Raw genomic sequence first — 20,968 nt, forward strand, 5'->3', positions numbered from 1 at the left:
CTCTGCCCAGAAATGGTGCAAAATCGTTTAAAGGAAGGTGAGCAGACAATGACTGATACAGTTGTTGACTTGACACAAGAATTACAGCAAGCGACGGAGACATGTGTGGACTGGCAGAGCAATTAGAGCTGGAAGTGGATAATATTGACGTTAACGAGCTTCTTTTGAGTCACGATGAAGAGCTTACTAATGATGACCTTATTCAGTTGGAGGCATTCTGAAATTCCAAAGAAAATACTATGCCAATTGAACCGCCAACTCCAGACGTTAAGAAATTTACAACAAAGGGACTAGCCGAGGCTTTTAACCTGATAGACATAGAGCTAGCAAAATTAGAATCGATGGATCCGAACACCAAGCGGTTCAAAAATGTTAGCCGCTGTATCCATTCCAATACGTCTAGCTACAAAGCCATCTACAATGACAAAAAGAGTGTGACCACACAATCTACTCTAGACATGTTTGTGAGGATGCTGCTCACAACATGTCAAGATGACAACTCAGACGACCCTGACTACACTCAGCCTTCAACATCGAGAGGGGTAGAAGTTACCAGAGAACAGCATTTCTCTTCACAACTATTCACCAGCAGTGCCAACTCTCCCACTACAGAGCTAAATTAGCTGTCACAAGACATTTTTTTATTTGAAAAGTGTTATTTCAGTTTGATTTTATATTCTTTTATATTTTTTTCATACTTTTATAGTTTATATCCAAGTAAATACTGCTGCATGATGTTTCATTTATAAAATAATACTGTGAAAATAATATACTGTACATATACATCATACATATAATAATAATAAATATAGCAGTTTCTTACGAAGTTACACTTAAGCAATTTAGAAATTCAACTTAGGTAAAATTCAAGTTACGGACTTACATATCTCGGGGGTGGGGGGGGGGGGGGGGGGGGGGTCCTGTATACTGTATTTTATTATTATTATTTTTTTTTTTTTTTGTATGTTTCAAACAAAACTATTAATAGTGGTCCAATCAAAATCTAAATAGATTTGCATCACAGTAACTAATAAAACTGCATTTAACTCACACCTCATATCGAAATAAAATTAACTCACAGCAGTTAAGGTATTTCGAAATAATAGATGCATAATATGCATTGTCAGTGCTGAAAGAATGGGAGAACTTAAAATCAAACGATTGCTACAACCATTTGATTTTGATATACATAGAAATATATAGATATATATATAGATTAGCAGATTTAAAAAGTATTATCACTCATAAAGGAGATATGGAGTAGACCATCACATCTATTTAAGTTAGGAGAATGGACTAATGTTTCACATGCTTCTTTATAAAAACATTCTATGAGGAAATGACTTATGAAAGACTGATTGTCTTGTTCTACTAAACCATGTTTACTGAATTTATACCATGCTCAGAAGATGATTAAAAGCAGATTTTCCAGTTTGTTCAAAATAAGGTAAGTTGCAAGAACAAGGAATCTGATTGACACATGGAAAAACCAAGAGGCAGAAGCTGATCCTAAGGAGAAGTGAGCAAGATAAGATTTCTCTGATGAGGTGCAGACAACAAAAATGGTCAGTAGTTTTAAAATTTTCACTGTGTATTTAGAAATGCCTAAAACAAAAGAGATTGGGATAAAAGTTATTTCTTCTGGATTAGAAGTAGAGTGCATAATTGTTAAATGCTTTTGTTGATGAAAAATCATTAAAATCATTTGATAAGATGGATTTATCATGATCAAATTCCTGACATATACCCCCCCCCCAGGAGATGTACAGAATCTTATGGTAGTATTACATGAAAAGTTACATCATTATTAACTTACTATAAACATTTCTCCAGACTAGCCTGCTATCTGTCAAAATTCCAATATATCAGATCTTATGTCTTCTAAGGCTCTTTTTACTGTATCAATCCACCTACATCTTCTTCCTCCTCTGGGTCTTTTTCCTGCCATTGTGACAATAAACTTTGTTTAGCTAATCTTTTTCTCTCATTTTGTTTTTGGAAGATACAAGATTTCAAACATTCGACAAACTAAACTGATCTTTAGTCCAATCAATCTAACAGATTTGTCACACACTTTCTGAAATATTACATTTGCCTTTTTTTTTTTTAATCACTGTGATGAAAGCATCAGGAGACATATGCTATTTTGTTTCCTTGATCACCATTTGATTTTTTTTCCTCATTTCTTAAAGCAGACATACCACTTGAGATTAGCTCTGCTAACACATTCCTGAATGGTAAAAATGTCATGTTCTTTCCTAATATCCCTGTTTTTAACATAATACTGCCATTGATGGCATCTGTTCAGTCCCCTAATCTTTCTCAGCAGTCTCCAGTCTCTGATCAAGTATATTCTTTCTTTCTCACAGATCCATGTTGAAATTGGTTTGAACATAGCCAGTTTAATCTTTTGAATAATCTCTCTCACTGCATATAAATTTATTCAGTTGACTGCCTACCATACCAGCTTCGCAAATTCTGATGTCTACTTCCAAATTTAATTTTTCATCTTCACTAAAAATTGTGTCTAGCTGAAATATTTTAATTGTTCTATAGGCTCTCTATGTAGGAGGCAGGTCATGTTTTCAATGTTTCTGCCAATTTTCATTGTCTTTGTTTTTTAGTGCTGATTTTCATAAATTTATTACAGAATTTTATTCAATTTGGTCAATGAATCCTACAGACTTGTCCTGAATTTATGTACAAGTATAACATCATCTGTATAAGCAAAGATGCTAAAATTAACATCTCCAATTTTGATATCAGGTTTAATACCACTTCGCTTCATAATGAGATCCATATAGATGATGAATAACAGTGGAAATAATGTACACTCTTGTCACACATCTAACTTAACATCAACCCATCTTCCTATACCTCCTTCAACTACTGATTTACAATTCAAACAGAGACTATGGGGGTGCTTAAGGGTCAAAGCTGTATAACCAAAAGGAATAACACATAGCCTTCAAACGAATTCGGAGAACCGATCAGGGCTTCTGACTTAATGTCCAATCCTCACCTTCTTGTGATGCACCTTGTTAAGTATCAACCTGGATACTGAACGAATGAGGATGGGCTGGCAATTCGGGATTTAGAGGGCCAAATTATACTCCTATTGGCTTAAACCACAAATAAAATAATGGTACAACATGGCAGAATTTCATGCTGGCTGGGGCAACCCCTGGTTGAACAAGGTCCCAGTTTTTCCGCAGGGAACCAGGTCAAACAATGAAAAGTCAGCTACTGGAACAAATCCTGAAACACAGCCCACCCAACTCAACATCACCAGAGTTCAAGATTGGTACTATCAACATACGAAGCCTGAATGGCAAAGAAATCGAGCTGGATGGGGAATTGGATAAGTACCAGATCGACATAATTGGGGTGACTGAATCAAAAAAGACAAACTGGTGAGATCTTTCTAAGGAATAAATACAAAATGTTATATTAAGGCAATACCAATCAGGGAAAAGAAGGAGTAGCTATAGTATTCAATACTAAACAAGAGGCTAACATTCTTGAATGGGAACTGGGCAATGAGACTTATTTGTGCCTATGATCCCCACAGAAGGTAGTAGTGGAGGAATTTTTTCATGTCTTAAAAAAAACAACTGACACAATGAAAAAAGAAAAGTTGGTCCTTGTTGAGGATGTAAATAGAAGAGTAGGAAATAATTGTCATACAAACAGAATTATTTTTATAAAATTTCAAGAAAAGAGCAAAGCTAATAATTTAATTGCAAATACCTGTTGGATTTTTGCTCAGGACATGGACTGGTTATTTCTAACACAAAAATTTGCATAAATTCACATGGAGAGAAGACGCAAGGAATAAGGAAGTCTCATTGAATATGTTATTGTTGATAGTGATGTTTTCTCACTAGTGCAAGACACTACTGTATAGAGGATTTGAAATTCGAAGTGATCACCATTTCGTCTTGAGCAGGATAATTTTGAATTTCAATTGAAAAGAACAAGAAAGAAAGTTTTAAAGCAAATAAAAGTTGAGCAGCTCACATATGAGAACTATACGGTACTGACTACAATACACAAACATTATTCAAGAAAAAATGAACAAGTTTGAGAAAAAGGACCAAACATTGGAGATTCAGTGGAAACCTGAAGAAAACATTGATTGATTCAGCCAGAGGGGCATTTGGTGATGTTGTCTGCAAGGAAAGAAAAATCAGAACTCCAAAGTGGACATAGAAAGTTAAAGAGGCAGTGAAAGAAAAGAAGAAAGCATATCAAAAGTTTCTGGTAAATAAGTCAGCTTGAGCTCTTAGAGAATACAGAGAAAAATGTAAGAAAGCTAAACACTGCGTAAAACTAGCTAAACAAAAGTAATTGGAAGACTTTGGTAAGAACATACAAAATACATATCAGGAAGGTGAGAAAATATTCTGGAGGATTTTGATAAAGCTTAGAAACAGAGGAAAGAGTGATGTAAAAGGAATTAGAGATGATAAAGGTGATATGAAAACTAGAGAAGAAGATATCCTGGATGTATGGAGTAATTATTTATAATTACTCCATACATCCATATTACATCCATACAGTCTTGCAGTGGCTGCATTGCACAGTTCAGAAGGATTGGACAGAGGGAAATCATTGGAATATAACAAAGATCTGTATTTAAGTTTTGTAGACCTGCAAAAGCATATGAAAAAGTGCTAAGAGAAAGGCTATTCAAAATGCTATAGTTTGTATGGTATCAATGGGGCATTATATCAAACAATACTTAGTGTTTATTTGAGTTGTAAGTCAGCAGTTAGAAGGAAGGTTTGATATTAAACCTGGTGTCAGACAAGGATGTACATTAACCCCTCTATTATTCATTATCTATATGGATTGTATTATGAAGCAAATTGGTATTAAACCTGATATCAGAATTGGAGATGTAGGGTGCTTAAGGGTCAAATTTGTATAACTGACAGGAGACCTACACATAGCCTTTAAAGGAATGCGGAGAACTGACCAGGGCTTCAGACCTAATGTCCAATCCTCACCTTCTTGTGGTGCACTATGTTGGGTATATACTTGGATACTGAACGAACGAGGATGGGCTGGCAATTTGGGATTTAAATAACCAAATTGCATTCTTATTGGCTTAAACCAATATACAAAATTATAGTACAACGTGACAAAATTTCATGCCAGCTTGGACGTCGCCCGGTTAAACAAGGCCCCCATTGTTTTCACCAGTGAACCAGGGCAAACAGCGAAAAGTCAGCTACTGCAAAAAATCTGAAAGCACACCCCAACTCAACATCACCAGAGTTAAAGATCAGTACCATCAACATAAGAAGCTTGATCGCAAATAAATAAAGCTAGCTGAGAAATTATATAAGTACCAGATCGACATAATAGGGGTGACTGAAACAAAACAGACAAAAACTGCTGAGATCTTTCTGAGCAATAAATACAAAATATTATATTCAGGTAATGACAATCAAGGAAAAGAAGGAGTAGCCATAGTATTCAACACAAAATACAAGGCTAATCTTCTTGAATGGCAGGCAGTCTCAAGTAGAGTGTTGTTGGCTAATATCAGAATTGGGAATTGGACAATGAGACTTATTTGTGCCCATGGTTCCACAGAAGGATCTACTAGGGTAGAAGTGGAGGAATTTTTTGATGCTTTAGAAAAAGCAACTGACACAATGAAAAAGGAAAAGTTGATCCTTGTTGGGGATCTGAATAGCAGAGTAGGAAATGATTGTCAGACATACAAAAATATTTTGGGAAAATCTGGAGAAAAGAGCAAAGCTAATAACAATGGCAAATACCTGTTGGATTTCTGCTCAGGACATGAACTGGTTATTACTAACACCATGTTCCAACATAAAAATGTGCACAAATTCAGATGGAGAGAAGAGGCAAGGAATAAGAAAAGTCTCATTGACTACCGTTATTGTTGATAGTGATGTTTTATCCCTGGTTCAGGACACCAGAGTGTACAGAGGATTTGAAATTGGAAGTGATCACCATCCAGTGTTGAGCAGAATAAAATTGAATTTCATATTGAAAAGAAGAACATGTAAGAAAGTTTTAAAGCGAATAAAGTTGAGAAGCTCTCAGATGTGAACTGTAGACTAAAATACACAAAGATTATTCAAGAAAAATGAAAGAGTTTAAGAATAAGAACCAAACCTTGGAGTTTCAGTGGCAAGCTCTGAAGAAAACACAGATTGATTCATCCAGAGAAGGATGTAGTGATGTCTGCAAGGAGAGAAAAATAAGAACTCCGTAGTGGACACAGGAAATTAAAGAGGTAGTGAAGAAAGCATATAAAAGTTCTTGGCAAATAAGTCAGCTTGTGCTCTTAGAGAATTACACAGACAAATGTAAGAAAGATAAACACTGTAAAATTAGCTAAGTCATGAGAAGACTTCGGCAAGAAAATAAATATCAAGAAGGTGGCAAAATATTCTGGAGGTTGTTGAAGAAGCTTAGAAATGGAGCGAAGAGTGCTGTAAAAGGAGTTAGAGATGATCAAGGCGACATGAAAACAGGAGAAAAAGATATCATTAATGTATGGAGTAATTACTTCAAAAAATTGCTAAATAAAACAAGAAGTGATAAAAAACACTCGACATGCGTACAGTCAGGAATACATATCCATACTCTAAGTAGAAAAAGTCATCAAAAGCATGAAATGTGGAAAGGCAGCAGGAGTAGATGATATTCGACCAGAAATGCTGAAGTATGGTGGTATAAAAGTCTTACAGTGACTGCACTGAATAGTTCAAAAGGCCTATACAGAGGGACAAATTCCTGATGATTGGAGTAGAGCTCTCATATATAAAAAGGATAAAACTGAATGTGAGAATTACAGAGGTATTTCCCTACTGAGTGTTCCTGGCAAGAGTTATGCAAGTATACTTGAGAAATGGTTGAGAAGAATTGTGGAAGAAAAGCTTGGCGAAGAACAAGCTGGATTCAGGCCAAATAGAGGCTGTCAGGATCAGATCTTCACTTGACATATAGTTGAGAAAGCATGAGAATATAACAAAGATCTGTATTTAAGTTTTGTAGATCTGGAAAAGGCATATGACAAGGTGCCAAGAGAGAAGCTATTCAACACGTTACAGTTATATGGTGTCAACGGGGCATTATATCAAGCAATACTTAGTCTTTATTTGAGTTGTAAATCAGCAGTTAGAATTGAAGGAAGTACAGGAAGATGGTTTAATGTTAAATCTGGTATCAGACAAGGATGTATATTATCCCCCTCTGTTATTCATTATCTATATGGATCACATTATGATAGAAAGTGGTATTAACAAGAGATCAGAAATGGAGATGTTAATGTCAGCTCTTTGCTTTATGCAGACAGGTTATACTTCTAAATAAATCTGCTACAAGTTTGCAAGATTCCCTGACTAAATTGAATAACTGTTGTAATAGATATGGTATGAAGGTGAGCATTAAAAAGACAAAGACTATGAAAATTGGTAGAATTGTTGAAAATGTCAACTGTGTTGTGAACAGGGAACGTATGGAACAAGTAAAACATTTCAGCTACTTAGGCACGATTTTTAGTGAAGATGATAAATTAAATATGGAAATAGAAAACAGAATCAACAAAGCTGGTATGGTAGGAAGTCAATTGAATAAATTCATATGGAATAAGAAAGAAATTAGTCGGAACACTAAATTAGCTGTATACAAGACTGTGTTCAAACCAATTTTAACTTATGGATCTGAGAGCTGGGTCAGAAGTAAAACACTTGACCAAAGACTAGAGACCGCAGATATGAGAGTCCTGAGAAAGATTAGAGGCGTGAACAGATGGCATCAGTGGCAATATCATATTAAAAATGAGGATATTAGGAAAGAACTTGACATTGTCAGCATCCAGGAATGTGTTAGCAGAGCTAATCTCAGATGGTATGGTCACCTAAATAGAATGGGAGAGGAAAGATTAGCAAAACAAGTGTTCTCTGCCAGGTTGGCAGAAAAACGACCCAGAGGAAGACCAAGATATAGGTGGATTGATACAGTACAAAGTGCCTTAGACGATAGAAATATAAGATCTGATAATGTTGGAGTCTTGACAAGTAACAGACTGATTTGGAGTAAAATTGTAGATAGGAACTTAGTAATGATGTAAATTTTTCATGTAGTAATTTGATGATGATCATGATGAATATCATCTGTTTTCGTAATAAATAATAGCTAACTCTGGGTTTATGGGTCGTAATGATTTAATAAACCTGCTAGTTTCATCACTTAAGTTAGTGGCTTAATCTGGATTGTAATGATTAAGGGTTAAATATGACTCATTACATCACTAAAAAACACAGAAGTGTAGGAACCATTAGATATAAGTACAACAAATACAACAGAAACATGTGGATCGTGGATGCTGGCACACAGTCAGCTATTGTTTAGCATGTGAATCCGATAGTTAGCAGAAAAATTAAAGTCTGGCGTGTTTAAAGACCTAATTAGTGACTTTCAAATGTCACGCAAAATCATCCCTTGGTTTCTGTTTAGAATGCCCTGTGAATGGATTACCATTGTGGCCTCTTTGGTGTTGCAGGAGCTCTTATCCCATTCAATGTTGTGGTGAGTGTGGGAGAAATGGAATGCCAAGCCGGAGCTATCTTCTCTGCTTTTGCTATTGACATCTCCAATATGCTCCTTTTGTCTTATTTCTAAACTTCTCAATGTTTGCCCCTATGTAATTGAGGCCACAAGAACATGGAATATTGTAAACTCCAGGTTGTTTGTTCTAAGGGTTGTGGTCCTTGGGAGAGCATAACAGATTTCGTACTGTCATAATGGGTTTAGGTCCACTCTAATGTCGTGAGATTTCAGGAGATTTGCAATTTTTAGTGAAAGTTCACCAACAAAAGGGATGGAAATTGAGGCTCTGTAATGAATGTCATGGATCTGCTGTGGAGAGGGATTAAAGTGTAGGATTCTTTGTGCTTTTTTTTTTTTTTTTAAGGATATCCATTGCTGATCAATAGTTGGAAAATAGAATATAATTCTTCTGTTTGCAGAAGAATTACATTCTATTCATCTTACATTACATTCCTCCATCTCCTATAATAGAGATCGCCCTCTATTTCTGTGTATGTATAAACACCTAATTTTTATGAAATATGATGCAACGAGGAGAAATGGAGATAATGACCTGTATGAGATAGCTTATGATACACACCAAGAGAAATGCCTCCGCTTGCTTTTTTGATAATTAGAATGTCTAGAAACGATAATTTTCCTTCATTTTCTAGTTCTGAAGTGAATTTGATTTTATGGTGGAAGGAGTTAACAGGTGCGAGAAAATCATGTAACTCAGCCACACTATGTTTCCATATTATGAACATGTCGTCTACATATTTCCAACAAAGTGACGATTAGGATTTGTAGATAAGATATTATTTAAATTAAGGGGATATTAAATCCCACATTGTTTTAAAACCGAATAAGAAACTCAAAGATTGGAATCAGTGAATTTCATGCCGAATATAGTAAACTATAAAGTATCGGCGATCACTAGCGTGAGCTAATGCAAGTGACCCTAATAAGTAGTACAATACCGGACAACTTGCAGCAAAAGGTGGTAAAGTTCTGATCGCTATTCTTAGGTATTTTCCATAATGTAAAAACACATTTCCTAGGAAATGTATGCTGTTATTACATTATGGTGGGAGATCACTACCCAGACCGGTTTCAGCCCTTTTTGAGGCTAATATCCCCTTAATTTAAATAATGTTTATATCACCGAAATGAAGTTTATTAGCTCTTTATATTTATGTAGATAAGATATCTTTTTCAAACTTTTCCATGAATAAGTCTGCACAAGGAGAAGATAGAGGGCTTCCCATTGCAATTTTTGAAAGTTATTTGTATAGATTTTACCATTCCATCAGGAAAAAAATCAAGTTGAGACAATGTTTATAGAATTGAGAGATATCCAAGACTAGCTAGAACGTCGATTGGTGAGATAGAAATTACTCCTAGTTTTTCTACAAGTGTTACATATTTTTTGATGAAGCCATGTGGCCAAATAGAGGACCATCCACGTGGCATAGCCAGACAGTCGGTTTTTGTGGGGCTGAGTTTAAGGACTTTTCTTCAAAAGTTTTCATCGAGAGGTTTGCGAGGGCGACTGTACCTTCTGTTTGTAGAATTTTCCCTGCCAAACGAAATAGCCTGAGCTCATGGTGAACTGAAATAGGGCTGAGACATGGGGAGGAAATTTTGTTTGGATGAGATCTTAGGTATCTTATTGAGTGGGACATTTGTGAATAAGGAGGAGTCATCAAAACTGACCATTATCTCAGTGTGTTGGAGTAAGAGGTTCTCTACACTGACTTTAAAGTGGGCTAAGTTTTTTTTTATGTGTGATGGCATGTTGCCACTATAATGTGTGAGCACTTTGGCTAATTTGTGTGTGTGGGGGGGGGGGGGGGGGGGGGTCAATGCCATCCACAATGGCATGTAATATGACACATTCTGTTTATGGATTTTTGCTAGTCACTTCCTCAGGCCAAGAAGTAACCTTCTTAAGGAGACTTTAGAGTGTTCTGATTTGGTAGGTGGTGGGATTATATTCAACGGGGAGGTAGGTAGAATGATCTAACAGTAAAGTTGAAAGCTTACCTGTGTAAAAGTTATTAAAACAGAAATACAATCATCTCTATCTATAAAAACTGAGAAAGCCAAAGGAAAAGTTTATTATAGTGGAAAAAATTCTTAGTGAGTATCCATTAGTGCATTTCTTTATTCATATGGGGTTCCCTCCTCTTTCTTCCCCATCCCTTTAACAGAGGGAGTGGGGGTGAGCCCTCCTAATAAGGATGTGTTTTATGACTAAATCTGCGTGTGTTCACAGAGCCGGTTTGCCTGTTCTGAGTTTCTGGATGAAAAAACATCTACCTCTGTATGAGACCAGCTAACTTACCTTTAGTTGAAAGAAACCAGATAAAGGTTCCCCACGTCATGGACTGGAATCGAAGCCAGGTCTTTCAAACCAAAGGGCTTCTCTATAAAGTCCCAACATCAGGATAAACATAATGCTATCATTATAGAAAGTTTTTCTTTATTGGTTACAAAGTATGTTATACTTGACAACGATAAATATTTGTAAGCAAACAAAGTTTGTGAGTGAAGTGCTTCCATGACTAGTCTACTTGTATATAGAACCTGTTGACTGCATCCATTGCCTCAATATTGCACAATGCAAAACATACTTCCTTTTCAAGCTAATGCATTGATTCAGCCTAAGCATCTTCAAGGTCTAGCATTCACTGATGAGAACTCCATAAAGATTGAAGTCTGTGTAGAGACCTTTCCTGCAATACATAGTAATACATGTCTGAAAAGAAGAGTTTTACATTGTGTTACTGAGGCAACTGAAATGAAGTCAAAACTATATGCAAATAGACTAGTCATGATGATATTTCAGTGCAAACTGTTTATGCTAGGGTAAAGAATTAAAACAAGAAGATAATTTTTTCTCGACAAAGTATTCAAAGAGGCAAATGTGATTTTTGATACCTTGAAAATTTCCACTTCTATCAACCAATTAACCATCCCCATTGGTTGAAGTGCGTGAAATATATAAACTATCCAACAATTTTTCCCAGATAAAAACATGAACAGCTTTTGTCTTTTATCATATAATTACCCTACTCTACACTAATCAATTAATACAATTGTATAGCCATTAATAGCTCATTTAATGGAATGACCTTTGACTCAGCTTGTATTGAAGTGGACTCAGCTACTCCATTACAGTTACTTGGTAAAAACTCAGATATAAACTTTTTAAAACCAAGACAAATGTATCTTCAATAAGCTTCCTCAAGAACAAAAATGAAGGTCACAAGTATAATTAGGCAAAATTAACAGAATGGTTCTGTCATTTGCTTTTCAGGAAGATAGGGCATTTATTTGTAGTAAACGATGAAAATTATTTTCCATACCTATCGATGGAATTTTTTTTTTCAGATAGAAAAAAACATTGTCATGCCATTAACAACAAACTATAATTATACAATAACTGAAATAAACTTCAAAATATATTTATTTTAAGAGCTCTATTTAAAATTATAGTTTGCATGAAAAGGAAGGTCCATGTGGTTCAAATGTATTCAAAAGATCAGCCATGAAGTAGAGTGAGTTCTATGTTTTTATCACACTGGGTACTGATTTGTGGTCTTTGGTGCACCTCCTTGCAGAATTTGCCACTTCCCTGAAAAGGGGATCACTGATGGCTTGAAATTTTTATCCACGTCAGTTCAACTACCATATGCTTCACGATAATTTGGTGGATGTAAAATCAGTTGAAAAGTCGATGTGTTAGGCCAGTAGGACTGTGATGACTAAATTAACTTGAGATAAACTTAATTAATGTTCTGATAGGGGTTAATCCTATCAGTCTTGTCCATTATGCAGAATGAAAAACTAGAATTTCTAAAAAGAAAAAAAAATCTTGACAACTCTATGAGACAGGCTAACGGACCCTCAGGTGAAAAGTCCTTGTGAAAAATCTTCTGCATTCCACATGGGATTTGAACCTAGAACTTTCAATCAAAAGGAACCATCATTACCAAATGAGTTACAAGAGTTGACAGGTCAAAATTATAGACAACAAAACAATTTCATCCTGCTACCATTTTTGCGAAATTTTTACATCACTGTATATAAGCAGTATATAAATAGGTACCATACCATTCTGAAATATAACACACTTACCTTCTAAAGATGTTTGTCCAGCTCTGTGATTACCATAGGCAGTTGGTTCACCAGAAATATTTCTATCAGACTGCGAGGATAAAAGAATAGACTCCTGTGCCGAAACCTAACCAGAAGAAAAATGCATAATATTATGAATAAAACAAAAATCCAAGAAAGGCTCTCACTGAAGAAGCTCACATCGAAGCCCTCGCACTGCAGTATTTCACAGTAGTCATAATGCAATTAATAAAATTTGCATATGTAGCATCTGTGTTTGCACATGAAAAATATTTATGTGAAACTTTGAATATTTAAGGCTAAAGTAATCCTATTATTTTTTTCATTTCATATTTACTTTTATATCTGACAAGAACTATTGATCTCTAAGTTTGCGTTATTTTGGATTCATACTTAAGGATGTCCAGTATCAACCATAGGGAAACATATTAAACTATACCCAGACTAGATTTTCTTGTACCTTTTTAATGGACTTTTTTTCAGGAGAAATATATAAATTTCATGGTAAAAATGAGAGGCAATGAAATCATTCGAAGAGCAGCATAAAAATAAAGTCAATTCTTCCAAGCTTTATACAAACATGTTAGTATCACATGTATACAGTACAATATGATAAAAAGAGTGATGTCCATTATTCGTAGGTCCAAGCGTTTCATTGATTGATTTGGGGCTTTATGGCACAAGGACAGCAAAGGTAATAATGTGCCATGACACAGGTTATAGCAATGAACATGGTTCATAGATAAATAATTATGAGGAGATAAAACAGTGAATAGTACAACAGTATCTACATACATACAAATCTTCAATCAACTGTCTTTGAATAAATTAATGTTTTTCTATAAATTTAAAAATGTCGTGCAATCTTCCTGAGCCTGATAACATCTGGCCTAGTGTACAGGACTCAGCCAGATAAGTAGAAATGTAATTTGTTTCAATGATGAAAGTTGGCATATTGAACAGAATTATAAAACCAGAGGAAAACTCACGTAAATAACTTTATTGGTAGAATTTTCACCATATAAGTATCATAGGCATTGTCAGGAGAAGATCACAGAATGGCAATTATACATTAACAGACAATTCTAAAGCGCACCATCTACGTAGCTAATGTATGATAACTATAAAAAGCGAAGAATTTCCTAACTTATTAAAAAAAAAAAAAATCTATATATATTCAGCCTAAATAAATTTAGGAAAGATTAGCTGATCTAAAAAGTACCATCTCCAGTACTGTCTACAGATGTAGACAATCGTATTTGTTCATATTAGTAAAGTTTTACATGTTTCTTTATAAAGCTGTTCTATGAAGAAGTGACTTTTAGGAAGAACTTTTGTCTTGTTCTAATGAACTACGTTTAGTATCAATAGCATGCTCTGCAAGTCCAAATTGCTCGGGCTCATGGCTCTTTAATATAAGACGTGTGTACTTCTAGCTGAATAAAAGCAGGATTTTCCTGTTTGTCAGAAATAAGATAACCCACATGAGCAAGGATCTGATAAACTCCTGGATAACTGAGAGGTGGAGATTTTTCTGATGGGGTGAAAGGCAAAAAAAAAAAAAAAATTCAGTGGTTTTAAAACTTTTACTATGCATTCACTAATGCCATGCAAATAAGGGATAAGAATATGAGTTACTTCTTCTGTATTTGAAGAGGTAGAGATACCATAACTGTTAAAAAGCTATTTTGATGAAAGAATCCTTAAAACCATTAGATAAAAAGATATAATTAATATCTTGCAATTCTCTCTGTAACAGTTCGTCTGAAAAACAAAGAATGGGCATGATGTACTAATGTTTTAATATAAAACATGCTTTGGATTTTAAAAATTAAATATCTGATCTTCATTTTGACACTTCAGATATTATGAATTTTACAACAACTTTATAAAGAAATGTCTGAAGGCTTCCTTCACTGTCCTAACGTAAACAAATCCAATGGTCTATGTCTATTCTCTTTGTTGGAAATAGTACTTTTTAAATCAGCTAATCTTTAATAATTTTTTTAATCTGAATATATATAATTAATTTTAATAAGTTAGAAAATTATTGACCTTTTATAGTTATCATATATTAGCTACTTAGGTGGCACTTTTTAGAATTGTCTGTTAGAATGTTCAATTGCCATTCTATGATCTAGTACTGCCAGTTACTATGATACTTGAGCATTTATTAGCATAAAAATTCTATGCTAATAGTTATTTATGTGATTTTTCCTCTGGTTTTATTCTTTTCAAAAATATAATTCATCTCTTGTGTGAAGTGCTCACACTACATCAGAACATGACCAATAGTAAGACAGCTGTTGCATTTCCCACACATAAGTGGGTCATCTTCCCTCAGTAAATAAGAATGTGCGAGGACTATGACCTATCTGGAGACTAGCAAGAACACTTCCTCTCTTCTGTTCCTACAATAACTAAACTGCCAGTGTTTAATCTCATGTAATTTGTTTGTCAGTGTTTGCTGCTATGAATAGTGCCGTTGTGTAATTAACTTTGATTTTATAAGCTGTGTGTAGTCAGTATAAGGGACTGGAAAATAGTCGGTCGATAAAGAATGAGCTTATCTAGCAGCTGCAGCTACGATGTCATTTTCCTTAATTCCTATATGGCTGGGAATACAACACGACAACATTGAAATTAAGGATCTTTATTTTGTGCAAGAATTGAAGCACTTTGAGCACTGGATGTAGATTATACAGTGGCAGAGAGGAGATAGCCTATAAAGAACTCAAAGCATCTGTAAAAATTATACTTCTGGTAGGAGTTTTCTTTGATATGCACAAGTGGGAAATTAATGGCATTCAATTTAGCTGTATAGTTATTGCAGTCAGGTGGGATCTAGTTAGAAATTGTAATGTTAGGAAACACAGCAGCAGAGCCAACAGAGATCTCTGATCCTGAACCATCAGCATAGAAGGCAAAGGAATTAGAGTGTGCTGCTCTGTGGGCATCAAACAAATGAATGTGGACAGATGAGGGTGTATGAGACTTCTGTAGCTGACAAAGTGAGAAGTTGCAGGATGGGATACAAGTCTGTCACCGAGGAATGCTGTTTTGTTTGGTATGGGTAATGTTGTCAGCACTTATGCCAATAGCTTCCATAGCCTCTATAACGTGTATACCAAAAGGATGGATAGTAGTTTGGCACGTTATACAGGACCGATGTAGAGAAAAGAGACTAGTCCATGTAGGGTGATCTGAAAGGGGCTTTATTTTTAGGGCATAATTAAGATACGTATATTTTCGTCTAATTGACAAAAGGAGTTCATTTGATTCAACATAAAGGCTCTGAACAAGTGATGAGTGAAAAGCACCAGTAGCTAATTAGATATCTTGATGGATAGGATCCAACCACTCTTCCATGCAGAACTGTAAACTGGTGACCCATAATCAAGGTTGGAATGTACAAATGCATGATAAATGCAGAGCAAGGAACATTGATCAACAATCCATTCAGTACAGGATAAAGTGCAGATGATGTTCAATGCTTTTTTTGCACTTATCCCAACAGATCCATTCCAATCATGCACCACCCTATGAGAGAAAAATCTAGTCCTCACTCCCTTCTTAGCAGCATTCATTCTCAGCTTCTAAGAATGTCCTCTTGTGCTTTATTCACCCTCCATAAATTGAAATATTCCATCAACTGAAATCCTGTGTGACCCTTTCAGAAGTTTTGTAAGTCTCAATCATATCACCCCTTTTTCTCCTGTTTACTAGGAGTGTCTGCAGTCTACAAATTCTCAATCTGTCTACATAATCAGTATTTCGTAATCCTAAAATCACTTTTAACACTCTCCTTTGCACTCTCTCTCCTATATCAGAATCATAATGGAAACCAGGTGACCAGACCTGCACACACAATAGTCCAAGTGAGGTCTTATCAAGGCCTTGTAAAGAGGCAAAATGACATCCTTATCTTTACATGTGAATGATTATCAGCATTGCAATTATCTTCCGAGTTGTATTTGCAATCTTTGCTACATGGCCCATGAACTTCAACTTGCTATCTACTAACACTCCAAACTCCCTAGCCTCATCAATTTCTTCTAGCATAATCCCACCAATATAATATGACATTGGATATCTAATCATGCCGAAGTGAATGACTTGACATTCACCAACATTAAACTGACATCCATTTTCCTATGCATACAATTTGAGCCTATTCAAATCATTCTGCAAGTACTGCATATCAGCAGCATTCCTAATTACCATACCCATCTTTGCATCAGCAAATAGCTGTATGTCGCTTGTCAAATCCTTCCCAATATCATTAATGTACAGAATGAATAACGGTGAACCAACCACTGATTCTTGTGGTACACCACTGGTTACCTTAAATCTTGCAGACTCACAATCCGAATATACCACTTTTTGATATTGTCAGTCAGCCATCCTCTTATCCATGTTATTCTATAATCCAAACCCATATTCTCCAATTTATGCAACAGTCTACCATGCTGTATTCTGTCAAAAGCCTTAGCAAAATTCAAAATCTTCATGGTGTATCCTTTCTCCTTGTCTAGTTCAATGGTAACATTGTTATAGAATGTGAGCAAGTTGCTAAAACATGACCTTCCCTTAGTAATTCCCATGTTACTCATTGCAAAGTAGAGATTCATTGTCAACCCATTTCTGAATGTGAGCCCTAATTTTTCGATAGTTGGATACGTTCGGTCTTTGCACCACTCTTCTGAAATGGAATTACCATATATTCATTCCATTCCTGTGGAATCATCCCTATTCCGAGACTCATTAAACAGCCTAGTCAAATAGCCAGTTGAGCTGAACACTCTTTTGGCACACATCCTGATATCCCATCAGTTCCTATTGCTAAATTCTTATTCAGTTGGTGCAACAGCTCTAATAACTCGTCCTCATTCATCTGAGTTTCTTCATCCAGTGAAGAGGTAACAGTGAGCTTAATGTTGCATACACCGTAAGATGTGATTTAGGTAATTATCTTTTCAGATTTTAAGAAGAGTCACTGTGATTAAAGTTCAGAATATTGTAAATTTCTTGTAATGTATTTTAGATTTATTAAACTTTTTTTTTTTTTTTGCAAACAGAAGTTAATTATTGTTAAAAGTTAAGATAGAATTTTTGAGAATATTAGAGAATTATCATAGCAAATTACATATATCTAGGATTTCAGTATAGAAATCTGAACCACTGGCAGCCTTATATTTACAAAAGGCAAAATTAATGATTTAATAAATAAATTGATTACAATTTTTATAATAAAAATTAGAATTTCTACAATGCCACAGTTTGCAAGATTTAATAGTTTAAAACAATTTCACAAGGTGGTGAAGCAGCCATGACTATGTTAAGTAAATTTATGTCATACCTAAGACAGGAGAGAATACCAAAAAGTTGGAATAATGCTATTCTTATTATAGTTTTTAAAAAGGGAGACAGAAGATATAAAAAATTACTACCCTTTCACAGTCTCCTTTCAATAGTATACAAAATGTTTACAAAAATCATTAGCAACAGAATACAAAATAAACTAGATTTTTGCCCTGATTTTGAAAAGGCATCTGATTCAATCTCTATATTAATAATTTGAGATATGATTTTGTATTGAATCCATGTTGCCTACTTTTTCAAAATAGAAGCTGGACTGAAAACAGTCAAACTGCAGCTAAACCGAGACAAGTGAATATATTTTAGTTTCTCTGGGTTCAGCCTAAGCTATATAGAGATCCAAAATACAAATGTCCATTTAAAAATGAAAGATATGAATTTACTCCATCCAGAACAGTTACTATACAATGTACAAAAGAACTCAACCATTTGTTTTGCAAAATGCACCAAAATGAATTTTTGCACATATGAATGTTTCATATGTGACAGGGGAGAAAAGAAAAAGAAAGAAAGAAGTAGAGTTTGCAAATACAATATCTGAGGCTTACAAAGCAAATAAAAACTGGCTTAAACTAAGACACACACACACAAAAAAAAAGTAAATATCCATGCTAATGCAAAGTTATTGCTTAGATTACTTAAAGATGCCATGACTAAACTTAAGCAAAATCAAGAGCAAGATTTCTTGCTTATCTAATCCCTTGTGCATCCCTGACAACAGGACTTCTTTTCAAACTTTCATTTGTAATACCAATATTAAAATACTTGTAATAATTAAATTTCACTAACTGTGTATTCATTATACATTTAGTGAATGGAACGGTTCTATACTTCTAAATTAAGTGTTTACAATGTCCGATGTATGAAATACTTAATAAAAAAAAAAATATACTGTTATAAAAATATTTATTGATGTAATTTCTAATTCTATTTCAGAGAATAAATGGACATAAAGGTGAAATACTTTTCAATATGAAGATTTTATACCTTCTGTGTTTGTAATGATGGTGATTGTCCTAAATCCTTGCTAGTGGAATCATTAGTACTACTCCCATGACTGCTAACATGGTAACTGGTTTCTTTATTTAATGCTACAGATGATGACAAAGTAGTAGATAGGGAACCTGAACTGGGAGCACTTGGTGTAGAGTGGTGTAATACATGGGTAGATGCAGTACTGAAAATAGAGAAATAAACAAAATTAGGATTAAAAAATAAAATTGTGTGTGTGTAAAAACATTTTTACCTTTTGTGCAAATATTTCAAGATTAATTACAAATCTAAATATCTAATATTCACAAGTATAGCACTTGAAAAGCAATGAATGCATTGGTCAAGGGGAAGTATGGATATCAACTGAAAAGTGGCAAAAGAGAGAAAGGTGGGACATTCAAGCAACAGTAATTACTGCAGCAGTACAAATTTCACCTGTCTTTGTCACAGGTTACAGTTTTTGTAGAAAGGAAAACTATGATAATCCATAAAGGCCATGTATGACTAATTTGCCATTTTTGCCATGCTAGCCCAGTTAAAACAATTATGAAGCTTTATTCGACAATGAATAAATCACAATTTCTATATTAATGTACCATCAAAGCAGAAGGTATGACTGCCTAAGGCAATTTACAATTTCTTATTTGCACTACCAATAATTTAATTTCCATAATTTATGCAGGCATCCACAATTGACGAATGCTATTTCAAAAATGACATGATACCTGCTCACTATAGTTTAGTACTAGCTAATCTGTTGTGTTTTACTGGTACTACTAAATACATGCATCATCATAACATAAAAATTATAAGTTCCTGAGGTCAGTAGTGGATTATGTTCCTTTGAGACCCTAGGTGCAGTTTTGTTATAAGGCCCCTTTATGTAAAAGTGTTCTTTTTAATATAAAAAAAAAAACATAGAAACAATCTTTTAAATCTGCAAATTGATCGATAATGTTAGTATAATTTAACATATTAACTATTTTATTTTCTATAAACTTTACAAATAAATCATTTAAATGATCAAGCCCTAAACTATTTCTTAAATAATTTATTCATTTTAATACCAAAAGAGAATGTTTGCCACTAGCATTGCTTATTGGTAAAGTAAAAAAAAAAGAGTTGAAGATTGTCTCTACGTTTTTAGAAGCATATTATCTTTCTGCCATGTAATTTTTGAGGCCCCTTCGAGACAATAAGGCCCTAGGCACGTGCCTAGTGCACCTATTAGGTAATCCGCCACTGCCTGAGGTTGTTTGTCAAAGTACCAACTGAGTAAACACAAACAGAATAATTATTAATAAATTCATGTACACTCTCTCTCCAGGGTGAGCCAGTGGAGGACGTGGATCCTTGGATGAGTTGAGTAAGTTCTTTAATTTTGCAGGAGGTTTAAAGGTTGAATTTCTGTAGTATTCTGTTTATTTTATCTGATAAAAATCTCTTCCCATGATCTTGTTAGAGTACCCACCATGTTTGATGGTATTTTTTCTACCAGTTCTCTCCACAGATTACTCTGAATAGGGATTTTACTTTGAAACAACCTATGTTAAAAAATTTTATATTAGAGAATTTTCTTCCATCATCATCATCAAATTCCTCCCATGTACCCTCAAGGGGTGTACAGGATATGATAGTACTACATGAAAAAAAATTACATCATTATTAATTTCCTATCTACAATTTTCCTCCAAATCAGTCTGTTACTTGTCAAGACTCCAACATTATCAGATCTTATATTTCTATTGTCTAAAGCACTTTGTACCGTATCAATCCACCTATATCTTGGTCTTCCTCTGGGTCATTTTGCTGCCATTATTCCAACTTTCTGGCATTTTGCTGCCAACACTTGTTTTGCTAATCTTTCCTCGCCCAT

The 20,968-nt window shown here is 34.7% G+C and overlaps 1 protein-coding gene across 5 annotated transcripts in view; it reads right to left on the minus strand.

The window, feature by feature from the left end:
* lig (ubiquitin-associated protein-like lingerer) overlaps positions 1-20,968 on the minus strand; it is a 465,599-nt gene that overhangs the window by 208,660 nt on the left and 235,971 nt on the right. For all 5 annotated transcript variants that reach the window (XM_090403755.1, XM_090403757.1, XM_090403754.1 and 2 more), the window contains exons 13-14: positions 19,087-19,276; positions 12,721-12,826 (exon numbers count right to left, since the gene is read on the minus strand). In XM_090403755.1, the coding sequence (XP_090259881.1) occupies positions 12,721-12,826; positions 19,087-19,276 (296 nt within the window). The remainder of the gene's footprint in view (positions 1-12,720; positions 12,827-19,086; positions 19,277-20,968) is intronic.

The sequence above is a fragment of the Typopeltis vanoorti genome, chromosome 14, assembly GCF_054136105.1.
Source record: "Typopeltis vanoorti isolate ZY-2024b chromosome 14, IOZ_Tvanoo_1.0, whole genome shotgun sequence".
NCBI classification, from domain to species: Eukaryota; Metazoa; Arthropoda; class Arachnida; order Uropygi; family Thelyphonidae; genus Typopeltis; species Typopeltis vanoorti.